Here is a 13,645-nt window from a genome sequence, read left to right as displayed (position 1 = left end):
AGGCGGCTGCTTGTCGTCTCATTACTTTGCAGGTCCTGTTTTACTACACAGATCTTTAGCCTTCAGAATGAGACTGTAACCTTACTTTGGTTCCTTCTACAAAACAGAAGCTGCAGCGTTATCAAGATAAATGTGAGAAAACATAAACATGTGGTCAGCGTTTCTGATCAAAAACACTTCACACTTTGCTGCCTTTTCGGCTCGACTTCTTCAATTTGTGCATAATTATTGCAGCTTTCAGTGTGTCCCGCTTCAGTTCAGATGAAAGACATCAGGCAGCAGAGACGTAAGTGAGCACAAGACTTTCTATGATCAATGTAGTTTTGGTAATAATTGTACAAAAAAGATAAATAATTATTATCAGCACTATTTGCTGTTATCTTTGAAAATGCAAACATTTAAAACTTGCTGCTGGATTTAATGTTTTTTAACATTTTTGGAAAAGAAAGTCATTTCCTATTTTTTGTTGTTTCAAATGTTTTATTGTTTAATGCTAATTTGGTTTCTATTGTTTTGTGCAGTAATAAACTCAATAAGCAGAAAACACATTCCACGTTGACAGTTGTTATGTAATATACAAAAAATACTGAATAACTGTATAACTAACTAACTCCAAACTCTGTTATTTTTGTCCGTTCATGCAGATGTTTGGTGTTTTGAATGTTCTGCTTGTGGGCGGCTTCCTGCTGCGCGGTACGTTGACTTTATTTAGACACGTCTGAGTTTGACTCAGTTTTCAGTATAATAATAATGTGTGTTTTGTAGGTGCCCTGGGTGAAAAGTTCAGTGTGTCTTTGACGGAACAAATAGAGGCTGTGAGCGGCTCATGTGTCACGATAACCTGCTCCTTCACTGTACAGGATGATCAAAAGAATAACTTAAACAGCGGTTGCAAAGCTCTATGGAAAGATGAGAAAGATGGAAATAGACTTTTTACGGGACAGACAGGAGACTTAACCCAGAAGAACTGCACCACAACTCTGTACAACATCAATCACCAACAACATCATGGAACTTTTTCCTTCAGACTGCAGTGTGACAATCCCTTGAAATGGACCTTTAAAGATTCCACAGTTAATATTAAAGTCACAGGTGTGTATTTTACTGATCTATCATGACTTTTCTGTGACTTGCTCCTGTGGTGATGATGTGTCTGTCCCAGGTGCCCCGCCCGCTCTGACCCTGACTCCGCCCACTCTGAGTGTGACTGAGGGGGAGTCAGTGAGTGTGCAGTGCTCTGCTCCTGTCCCCTGTCTGTCTCTGCCTCCCACTCTGACATGGAGCCCTGTCCTGGGGGACGTTCAGGAGACGTTTAAGAAACAGAACGACGCCTTTGTCAAAGTGTCCACTCTGAGCTTCACTGCCTCTCACAGTCACCATGAGAAGAACATCACCTGCTCTGCGCTCTACAGCAGGGGAGATGTCACATCTGAGCTACGTCTTAGTGACCAGAGGAAAACTGAGGTCAAATGTAAGTTTCCTTTATTCTATTGAATGATTGTGTAAACATCTTTCACTCAGTGTGTCGCTGACGTGCCCTGATGTTGCCGTTGCCTGTCTCTACAAAAGTAGAAAATCAGCTCATTTTTCTGATGCTTCTTTGTTCACAGATCGACCCAGAAACCTCTCAGTGACAGTGAGTCCTCCTGGTGCTGTGCCTGAACACAGTGATGTGACACTGAAGTGCAGCAGTGAGGCCCACCCCCCTGCACAGCTCTACCACTGGTATCACTCTGATGGAGTCAAACGCACTCTGATCGGAAACTCATCTGTTTTAAACATTAATGCCTCTAAAGATACGACTGCTGTTTTCTGTGAGGCTCAGAATGATGTCGGACGTGAGCGCTCCACCGTCACTCAGCTGGAGATACTGTGTACGACTTTACAAATGTCATGTTTTTATTTTGCTTTGTAACGTATTATTGACTCTTATCATTGCAGTTGCTCCAAAGATCGTGAGCTCTTCCAACTGCTCTGGAGACTGGACACAGATGAGCTGTCAGTGTGAGGCTGAGGGGAACCCCTCTCCCCTGATACAGTGGTATTTCCCAGGAGTCTCTGCAACAAACATCTCCATCACCAGTGAAGCTCTGAGCGACACATCTGTGAGGAGCATCATCACTGTTAAAGACGCTCAGTGGAAAGATCCAGTCTCTTTGCTCTGTCACAGCAGCAACTCTCTGGGATCTGACACACAAACATTTACTGCTCCAGTGTTTCAAGATGAAAAGCTTCCTCAGTGTCAAGGTGTTTTTTATGAATATACCACTGCTTTATTTTACCTTCTTTCCACCAAGTCACACATGAATCATCCAGAATAATGTCTCTTTGTGATTGTGATCCTGTTCAGGTGATGTGATGATCCGACTCTTCTTTGCTCTCAGAGTGGTCAGTCTGCTCGTGTTCCCATGTGCTCTGCTGTTCGCTGTGAGGTGAGAGACAATACTGTGGGTGCACTGAGGCCACACATAATGTGACACAATACAACGTGTCTAACTTGATTTCAGGACAGCTCGTGGTCAGAAAGCTCAGCCTGCAGCAGTGGAGAAGGACAGAGTGTCTGAGGCACCAGTGGACGACTACCAGAACTCCTGTGTTTAGAGGACGAGTCTTTACCCAGAATCCTTCAGAACACAGGAGCGGAGGAACAGAAGTCCTTTCAGAGACCGACTGTGGCGTTCACTGTCCTTTTTAAACGTAGAGCAATGTTTAAGTTATGGACACTTTGTCAGCTTGTTAGAGTTTAAGATGCACTTGATCATTTTTATTCTGTATATCCTGAAAACTGTGTATTTTGTCACAAAAGAACAAACAATAAAATATGCTTGAAATAATCACTTCTTTCAACATTTAGGGGAAGGCACAATGTTTTATTATCCCTTCTTTTTTCCTCATATTTTCATTTCATTTTATTTATTCTTTTTTCAAGGTAATGCAACCTAAAATAAAGCAACAATCCAACAAAAAACAAACAAACAATACATTCCATGAAAAGAAGAACAGGAGTTGGATGAAGAAAAAAAATCTTATAAACTCCAACCCCATTCTTGAAGAAAAACGTACAAACTAGATGGCCTAACCGATGTAAAAAACAGCAACAACAAAAAAACAACAATTACATATACACATACATACACATACACATATACACACATATACATACATTTACACACATATACACACAATACACACATATACATACACATACACACGCAAAAACCAGATGTAATCAACTTTCGATTTTAACTTTTTATTTTTTTATTTTTATCATTATTATTACTATTATTATTAATGATTGTTTGCTAAAACAACAGTGATGCAATGGTGACAACAGTGGCAATGGAAACAACGACAAGGCCACCAGACCACACAACGAACACCCACACACGCACACAGGCAGGCATGCACGGGCACACACAGCACACACACAGCACACACACAAAAAGAAGAAGAGGATGTATGTGATGAGCCCTATGCTGTGTATTGCATTAAAAAACAAGGTTTGAGTGGTATGGAAGAAATTAATTATGTATGAAAGTATGAACCTTCCCAGAGGTCAATTAAATGCTCTGTCATGGTTGTATAAGCTGTTGTTGTAGAGTAGCCTCGAATGGCTGCTCAAAAGTCTGATGAACTGGGGTGACTGTGCTAGCACCAGGTTCATCAGACTTTAAAAAGTTAATGAATAGTGACTGAGCAAACTTGTTTTGGTTCGGAACCGCACGTACTGTCTGGGTGAAAAGTCAGATCTGTTTGGTTTAGGGGGTAAGGTACCTGGGGTATAAAGTAGAATGTTTGGGGGCGATGCTCAGACTCGCGAGTGATGATATCTGTTTGAAGTGCATGTTGCTTTAACTTGTATCCTGTGCTATGATTGAATAAAGACCTCTTCGAAAGAAGTGATTCTCCTGAGAAGTCATTTTAAAGTCTCGGACTGGAGCAGATACTTGAACGAGGACCAATTTCCACAATTTTGGCGACCTTCGACGTGATATTTATACAACAAATTGTCCGAGGACTTTTTACAAACAGTCCGACACGCGGACAGAGAACTCTCATCTTCCCTCCGCTCACACGGGAGGAAAACAGGGCTCAAAGGTCCAACCGAAGCCCCATCCCATCCCCCGGCTCTCAACAAAACGGTCCAGGCGCAGCCACATCCCAGTCCCCCGGCTCCCAACAAGACGGTCCAGACGCAGCCCCACCCCTTCCCCCGGCTCTCAGAGAGAAGGTCATCGCCAGTCTCCGATGAAGTTTCTCAACCCATTCACGACGGTCGACAACAAAAAGAAGGTTAGAAACAGAAACCTATTGTAACAAATTCTGTTATATTGGCTCAAAATACAAAATGTGTGGTGGATGACAGAGGAACTTTACGTATACATTTTCGTCATTAATTAATAGAATAAACTAGTTGTACCTTTTTTTAAGAAAAATAAGAAAACACTTGAATAAAGTGCTGATTTTTTAAACATAGTAGCTACAAGAAGTGTGAGAATAGAAGCTTTTGTCCGGGCACTTAAAATAAGCTGGAAGAGAAAGCAAAATACCGTGCTGTTTTTTTAAATGCATTTTGTGAGGCACGATAAAGGTAACTGAACGTTCGAACAATGTTAAAGAGTATACAGTAAGTAAAGAGTAGGGAAAATTAGGGACAGAAAAGAGAAAGGCGTTTGTTGAAAAATAAGTATCATATGTTCTGTAAAAAAAGTGTAAATAAATAGATAATAAAACGTTTAAAAATAGATTACTAATAATAATATAAACGTAAAAATAGTATAAAAACCCAATTAAAACGACCAACAATTAGTCTAGAAATAGCAATAAATTTAATTAAAATCTTGTAAATCCAAATAAGGTTAACAATGTTTTTAAATATAATTATTTGTTGCATGCTGGTGGTTGTGAACTCAGTGAACTCACAGAACACTGGAGATGTTCTTAACATATACACTGAAAAAGGAGAAGACATAATCTGCCGGTGTAGTGTAATTAATGGAACAGTGACAGCAATTGGTGTTCAGTATGAACCCTGTTATCCAAATGAAGTCCTAGCAAATCTTCCAACTATAGACAAAAAAGAAGGAACACGGCAAGAAATTGCCACATATGCTCGTGATTATGGTATAACATCTGAAGTTTGTACGGAGGCAAAAGCCGACACTCACCCCCTGATCACCGCAACCACGAAAGGCGTAGAGGTTGTAGTGGTTTGTACGTGGCCGCGACGCCCCCTACGGGCCAAAATTTACTGTATGTGTGGGACTCATCCTTATGGCAATGTAATATCAGAACCTAACGATGAATGTATCGATGACGATCTATTTCTGCCCAAAATAGTATACGTTACGCAAGACGTGACCGTTACCCAGGCCACCACCCAAATGATAGAATCAACACCCCACGACATAAACCCGAGTGTAACACAACCAGTGGACACAATTATGGCTGTATCTGTCATGATGGAGCCTGAGTCAACTACCAACATAACAGCAAAAAATGAGCAAAATCAAACTGTAACCCAAATTGTTCAAGGTTGTATTGACGCACTTCTGTCATCCAAAGCAATTAATGTTTCACACATCTTAGAGCAAATAGATTATTCAGAGCAGTATAGTGAAATAGAACTGTTGCGGGGACTCAAGGTTAAAATACATGCTGTTTTAATTGCTGTTATTGTGACACTTGGGAGTATAATGATTTTGACTGCGGTATTGTGTATTTGCACACCGATTTTCATAAGAAATGTTCAAAGGGCTGTGACAAAAGCCATGTTGTTGAATGTCCCGACTTTTGAACTTTTGCCTGATAAAGATGAAGAAGTTGATAGTCTAGAAAAAAACCTAGACGACGAATTTGATCTGTATATCCAATCTGGAGATACATGGCGTGGATAATTCAAAAAAAAATGTATAGAAACGCGGTTGTGTAGAGGAAAGCAGTGTTGAGTGAGTTGCCTGAGGTCTTGTGGAGGCACTTTGCATTGGCGGTTGTAGTTCTAAATTTGCGATAGGTTTGTGTCGCATGCCGTTGCTTCGAAGATGTGGCTAGTTGCGCTGTTTGGGTTGCCCTCGGGCTACGTTTGGCGAGGAGTGAGAACATCTGAATGTTTACTTTTCGCGGAGTTTGGACTGTGACTGCGCGTGCGGTGTGACGGCTGTGTGTTTTTTGGAGCAGTGGTGTGCGTGCCTGTTGCATGTTGGAGCTGTGACCGTTGGTGGTGTGTGTGTTGCAGTGCTTTTGGGTGGCTTGCCTGGTGCTGTTTTGACCTACATAATTGCGCAAATTAAGAATATTAAAATAGAAAATAAATTAAAGTGTAGACTCTCCCATTCTCTTGTATTTTGTAAAAGCATAATTAAAGCACCGGTGTGCAGTGCATAGACTGTAACCTATAAGATAAGAAAATCCTTTATTGATTATATTAGACAGTTTCCTCTCCCCCGCCTCCCATAGTGGACTGGGCTTGTGGGGAAAGTCATGGCTCCTCCCCAGCTCTGATGAAGCGTGTTCTTAAAAAGGTCATGTGGGCGGGATCTGCAATGTATAGACTCGGCCCTTGTGGGACGTGCATTGACAGAGGTGACGAGTACCTAGCGCCGCCCCACTGATGACGTTCCGACTTTTAGTAAATAATTGAGACTGGTTGACACAGCAATGGCGACCTCTAGTGTTGTGGCAAAAACATAGAGGATTTAGTGGCCATCGCTCTAGTGTGTGTTTGATTTAGCATGTAATTTGAAGATAGCTTGATGATTTTTTTCATGTCTCAATTTATATAAGGATGCTTTTGTGGCTGGTACTTGCAGTGTGATAACTAATGCATTTCCATATGTAATATCAATAATAAGTATATGCTTGGGTATTAGAGTAATCAAAACATTACTGTTGTACTTATATTATGAATAACATGAAGTAAATTATGATAACATAGACAAAAATATATTATTTTGTTCACAAGTAACGATAATGATAAAAATAGAAACAATAAAATTACATTAATAGTAAACAATAACATAATGAAAAACATTTTTAAATTTCATAATTATAAATGTCCCATAGTAACGTTAAATGAAACTGATCAGTGCGATTTTCTGTTTCTTTTTAGATAAAACGGAGGACAAGATAGGGCGAGACAAAGGCATCGGGCAGCCAATCCACGATTATTCAAACATTCTTAAGGTAAAAAATTAGCAATAACAAACGCAACAAAAGATCTAAAATAATTATCAATTCATTTTCTATAAATAGAGTTAACAATTAAAGTTGAGTGACTGATTGTTTGATTGTTTGATTGATCGGTTGATTGGTTGATTGGTCAATTAAGGTTGATTGATTGATTAATTGATCGGTTGATTGGCTAAGTGATTGGTTGATTGGTTGGTTGATTGATTGATTGATCAATTAAGGTTGGTTAATTGATTAATTGATCGATTGATTGATTAAGTGATTGATTGAGTGAGCTGAGTGATTGATCAAGTAACTAAATAGTTAATGAAAAAATAAATAAATTCACCATAAATAGATCAAATAAATAAATAAAAACAAAACACATAAAAATACGGATAAATAAATTGAAATAAAAATAAAACCTAATGCAATTAAGACTTACGTATGTAACAAAAATAAATATAAAATAAAATGTCTCGAGTCCTTACTTTGAGCCAGATAACGGAATTTTGGAACAATAAAATTCTGCAAAATGAATCCGATCCTAAAAAGGCCAAATTCAATCGCTCTATTATACAAGATTTACTGAAAAAATATGCCAAAAAAGGCCTGATCCACGGGGGAAAGAATGCGATTGCACCAACAGAAGACCAATGGAGAAGCATCATGCAATACCACGAAGGAAAAGTTTTGCATTACAAGACGCACCCCACCCGCACCCTCCGAGGAAGAAAACTGAATGAACAAAAAATCAAAGATCATGAGAAGAAACAAGCCCAAGCTCAGAGGATAAGGAAATGGGCGAAGGAAATGCTGGAAAGTCAAGAACTAAGAGAACTGTCATCAATCCTCGTAATGAAACCGACGGATGAAGATAAGAAAGTCACATTTAAAACAAAGCCCTTCCCAAAGAAGATTGATTCAACAACTGTTTACACAGTGGAAGGAGACAAAAGACACGGATACAACACACGCTCACAACAGCCTTCAACACGGCCAACCTCTCCAACGAGATATGAATATGATGATGATGCATCAGAGGAAGACGAGAAAGGTGAAGTGGAAACTGAAAGAAAGCGACATGGATTGACCCCACGACAAGAAGATGAGCTGCGAAAAAGCCTGAAAGAGACTATAAGAAGAACACGAAGCCAACAAGACATACCTCTGACATACAATACCTTGTATTGTCCATCATCCACTCAAAGTTTAGCCGCACATGATGGCAAACTACTCATGAAGACACCACTCATGACCAAACCGCCTCCTTATCGTGCTCCCCACTCAGCGCCTATACCACGTCTGTACCCGTCCCTCTATGGAAAGGAAGCAGCCATCGATAGTGGACCAATGCACTGCATGACGCCCCCGGCCCCTTTGATGACACACAACGTAACAGCAGGAGCTCTGTCATTGGCACCAATACAATATGCTCCCGACCTGGTCCAGCTTGAAAAACAAGTGAATTCAGTACAAAATCAAGTGTCAGCATTAACCAGCATATTGGACACTGATAGACAACTGAAAGAACTGGACACAATCGTCGGCGAAAGACGACCCAGAAGCAAGAGCGTTGACCAAATAAGAGAAAATTCATACATCAAAAATCTACGGCATGAAGAACCCTTTGCTGTCACCGGAAACTTCTCTGGTATCGTGGATACGGAAGAATACAATGAAGTGTTTATTAATGGCATTGTTGATCCCCTGCCAGATGCAAACGCAGAACCACAACCAACAGGCTCTGCTGCAGTCTATCCATTAAGAACAACAGACAATCGACAAGTGCTGTACCAACCATTTACGCTCAGAGATTGGAGCGCCTTGATGCTGGTGTTGCCAAAACTAACAAAGGGCGGAGTCCCATGGATGAGAGCACTTCTTAAACATACAGCAGGGGACAGGTTATGTTGGGGAGACGTGCACGCGGCCTTGACGAAAGCTGCAGATGAAACAGTCGCAGAAAACATCAAACGAGCAGTGGAAATCAAAGTACGCATACACTTGCAAAAAACTGTTTCCATGCACATGTTTCGAAATGCACTCGAAGAAGAATTGAGAACAAGATTTCCGTGCATCATGACTGATGAACTTATGTCACTGCGGATGAAGGATGATGAAGACTACTACAGCTATAAACAACGTGCTAAAGCTCTGTATCATGATGCAACAGGAGAGCCAATCCAACCAGGCACTGGCACAACAGTCATGTTCTACTCTACCTTGGTCAAGGGGATGCCGAAAACGGTACAAGACGCCCTAAGTGATGTAATGGGCTTATATACCAAGACTGAAGATGAATTTGATGCTCACTGCAACCACAACGTCACTAAGTGGTCGAACAACAACAAAGAAACTGACTCTAAGAAGAAAGAACTTGAGTTAGCGACAATAAAGCTACAATTGCAGAAATTGCAAACTCAGTCCAAAGAAAAGAAGAAAGAAAAGACGTCTAATGTTATGACAGTCAAACAAGATCCCACTGAAGAAAATGTGCCAATAACGACCGAGCAATTGACGACTGCCATCAAGATGGTGATGCAACCACAACAAGCACAGGGGGCACCTGATACACAGACCAATCCTTTACAGCAAAATCAGCCTAAGCTAACCCCAGCTGCACCAGTGGTAATCTATAACACCGCCCCATTTGTTAACCCTCGGGGAAGAGGAAGAAGAGGAAGAGGGCGAGGCAGCTTTGGAAGAGGGAGATTTAACAATTCACGGCCTGGTCTGTGCTATGCATGTGGAAAACCAGGACATTGGAGTTTGGAATGTCCTTCGGTGCCCCAAGGACAAGCACAAGAGTATAATCGACAATACAATCAACAACAAATGTATACACAACCCAGGGGCCAACAGCAAACTATGCCCAACCCGAGAGTGATGAATCTTGGAAACAACTATCGAGATGGGAAAGATACTTACGGATGCTTCAATCAATATGGAGACTGCTACTAGAGGGGCCCGCAGCCAGACCAATCGCTTAAGCCATGGAAAAGCGAACCAATGGTGGTCTTAAAAATAAATGGACAGAAGCTCAAGTTAGTGGATTCAGGAGCAACAGTATCTTGCATTCGACAACGCTTTCCACTAACAACAAAAACAATGTCCATAACAGGCTGTGTGGGAAGACCAGAAGCTAAAACCTTTACTGAACCATTGGCAGTAACATTGAAGAACCAAACCATAGAACATGAATTCCTGTACTTACCTGAATGTGACGTGTCCATTTGTGGAAGAGATCTGATGTGTAAACTATCCTTGTCTCTGATATTTTGCCCAGAAGGTCACAAGATACTCAACAAACAAGAGACAATCATGATGATGCGAAGCATGCAAGAGAAAAGCATGATGAAGATGTTGTATCTCTCCCCAGACGTCGTGCAAGATCTCAAAGCCCAGACGACAATATATTGGACTGAAGTTCTCACTGATCCAGAGAAAGGGAATGATGCATCAAGAATATGGCAAACATACAAAAAATGGGCAAAGTCATTATATCCGCTCAGAGAACCTTTCGACCCATTACATGTGACCCTGAACTATATCACGCTTGAAGATGACACATATGACGAGTTGTGGCAAAATGTAGAAGGCCAAACATTCCAAGTGACATACACCAATTTGTATTTGGGCCCCCAAGGAATGGCACTTGCAGTCGCTTTGCCAGAAGAACTGAGACCATATTACATGGGAAATGACGAAAGTGCTCCACATGTGTCACTTGCAATATCTAAGCATCACACACAGAAACAACTCGGCCCAATGGTTAAGTTTGCCTCTACGCTGCAATACGAAGCCACTGAAACAGATGGAGTTTTTTATAACCCACAGCATCAAATGTTCAAAGTAATCGTATCCCAAGGATCTGGAGACGTCACAAGAGCTTCTAAACAAACAAGACATCGTACCTTCGAAGACCATCCAGACACAGAGAAATACCTCGCACAAGTACCAGACAGTGTATGGATGAAACATCCTAACGATGTGGGACAAACAAAACATGTTGTCAAAGTGGAACTTACAACGACAAAACCCATATACCGTCCACAATATCCACTTAAAGAAGATCAAATACAGGGTATTCAAGAAACAATAAACGGACTACTGGAATCAGGAGTGATATATGAAACAAAGTCTGAATACAACACTCCACTATTTCCTGTAAAGAAATCTGACTTGCAGAACTGGAGAATGATTCAAGATCTACGACCAATCAATGAAGTGACAGCTGGAGAATCATATCCCGTTCCAGATCCATATATTGCCCTGAACAACCTAACTCCAGAGTGCAAGTTCTTCACGGTGATAGATTTGGCGAATGCCTACTTCACTATAAACCTGGATCCAAGTTGTCAAAAATACTTTGCCTTCACCCTTGGAGGACGACAGCTGACCTACAGCCGTTTGTGTCAAGGTCACAAATTATCAGCCGGATTTTTTAACCACTTCCTGAGGCAAGATTTGGCTGATTTGCAACTCCCTAACACAGTTAAAACCATCCAGTACGTCGACGACATTATCCTGGGGAGCTCGTCACCAGAAGATGTTCTTGAAGCCACGGTTGCTCTGCTCACAAGACTGTCTGAAAAAGGCTACAAAGTGAAAAGACAAAAGATGCAAGTGGCAAGAAGATCTGTACACTTTCTCGGACGAGAGATATCGAATGGAGCACAAGGGGTGACAGATAGCAACAAGGACGCTATTCTGCAAGCACCAAAACCAACAACAGTACGTCAAATGCTCAGTTTTCTGGGTCTCTGCAACTATTCCAGAGAGTATGTCCCAGGATACACAGAACTCACGGCACCACTCAGAGAACTCATCAAGCCACATGGAATGCACAATCCCACAGCGACGCTATCTTGGGATCAAGAGGCTGAAGAAGCATTCATAAGAACTAAACAAGCGATATGCTCTGCATGTGCATTGTGTGCCCCGAACTATAACAGCCCATTTCACCTGGATGTGACGGAAAAAGGGTCATTTGTGCAAGCCATACTCTATCAAAAGCAACATGGGACACGGAAAGTGCTGAAACACTACTCCTGCAAGCTTGACCCCCACGAACAGTCACAGCCTGGATGTGCACGATATCTTGCAGCCCTGACCAAGACTATTGAAAAAACGTCACATATTGTACAAAATCACCAGCTGAAGGTGCACACCAATCATGGCATACTTGCATATCTAAACTCTCAGCTCTTTATCACCACAGCCCAGAGATCGAACAACATCTCAGGAACCTTGAAACAGTCTCACATCACGTTTGAAAGTGGTACTATCAACATGGCCACCAACATGGAGACCGAAGGAATTCCACACACATGTGAAGAGAGAGTCAAAACTGAACTATACGTCAGAGCGGATCTACAGACCACTCCACTGACCAGCCCTGATATGAACTTGTATTGCGATGGTTGCTCGTACAGAGCAAGAGAGGGACACGTCATCTCCTCATATGCTGTAGTCAGACAGCTTTCGATTGACCAACATCAAGTCCTGGAGGCAAAACAACTGGATGGAGGATCAGCACAAACTGCAGAATTAATGGCTGTACTACGTGCTCTACAACTTTCGGAGGGTCAAAAAGTCAACATATATACTGACTCGGTTTACGCCTTCAAGACAGTCACAATATCCATTGCTGGTTGGATACGGAATGGCTTTAAGCTGACGACGGGGCTTCCCATCAAACATGAGACATTGGTCAGACAACTCATCGACGCGGTTCAACTACCAGAGAAACTAGCCATCATGAAATGCAAAGCCCATACCAAAGGACAAGACCCTGTGTCCATAGGGAATCACGCGGCCGATCAGGCCTCAAAAGATGCAGCAAACTACAACAACAGACACATGCTCGTCCGAGATGCTGAACAATCTGACGATGCAGCTGACTCCTGCATCATTGACACCAAATATGTCAAAGAAATTCAAGAAGCAGCTGGAGCATATGAACAAAATGCATGGAAACAACGGGGAGCAGTAAAGGACGATGAAGGAATCTGGAGAAATCATGAAGGAAAAATTGTCGCTCCTGTTCCCCTACTCCAAATGCTGTTTGATGAATATCACAATTCAACCCATCGTAGCTACAAGGCTATTTTGAAGCACATCGATCTGTGGTGGCACCCACACATGCAATCTATTGTGCAATACTGGATTGACGACTGTCATGCTTGTCAAACGTTAACGCCCAAGAAGGCTTGCAAGCCACCTCCAGGCACGTTCACCCTTCCAAACAAACCTTTCGAAAAGATTGTGATGGACTTCACAGATATGGGACCAGAAATGCGAGTACGTGGATACAGATATTTGCTGGTGATTGTCTGTGAATACACAAAGTGGGTGGAAGCTTTCCCATGCAAGACGGAATCTGCTAAGGAAGTGGTCAAACATCTTACCACCGAGGTATTCCCAAGATTTGGTGTCCCACATACCATAAGATCTGACAATGGTACACACTTCA

At 41.7% G+C, this 13,645-nt stretch overlaps 1 protein-coding gene across 1 annotated transcript; it reads left to right on the top strand.

Moving 5' to 3' along the window:
* The first annotated feature begins 245 nt into the window (after nucleotides 1-245).
* Nucleotides 246-2,669, top strand: LOC306967036 (myelin-associated glycoprotein-like). Its single transcript, XM_079561930.1, has 8 exons — nucleotides 246-286; nucleotides 645-693; nucleotides 766-1,092; nucleotides 1,163-1,471; nucleotides 1,611-1,874; nucleotides 1,942-2,247; nucleotides 2,351-2,432; nucleotides 2,508-2,669. The coding sequence occupies exons 2-8, from the start codon at nucleotides 645-647 to the stop codon at nucleotides 2,599-2,601; spliced, it is 1,431 nt and encodes a 476-aa protein (XP_079418056.1). The 5' UTR covers nucleotides 246-286; the 3' UTR covers nucleotides 2,602-2,669.
* The last annotated feature ends 10,976 nt before the right edge of the window (nucleotides 2,670-13,645 follow it).

Source organism: Gobius niger, assembly GCF_951799975.1.
Source record: "Gobius niger genome assembly, chromosome: 8".
NCBI lineage: Eukaryota > Metazoa > Chordata > Actinopteri > Gobiiformes > Gobiidae > Gobius > Gobius niger.
This window is presented reverse-complemented; position numbering and strand designations above follow the sequence as displayed.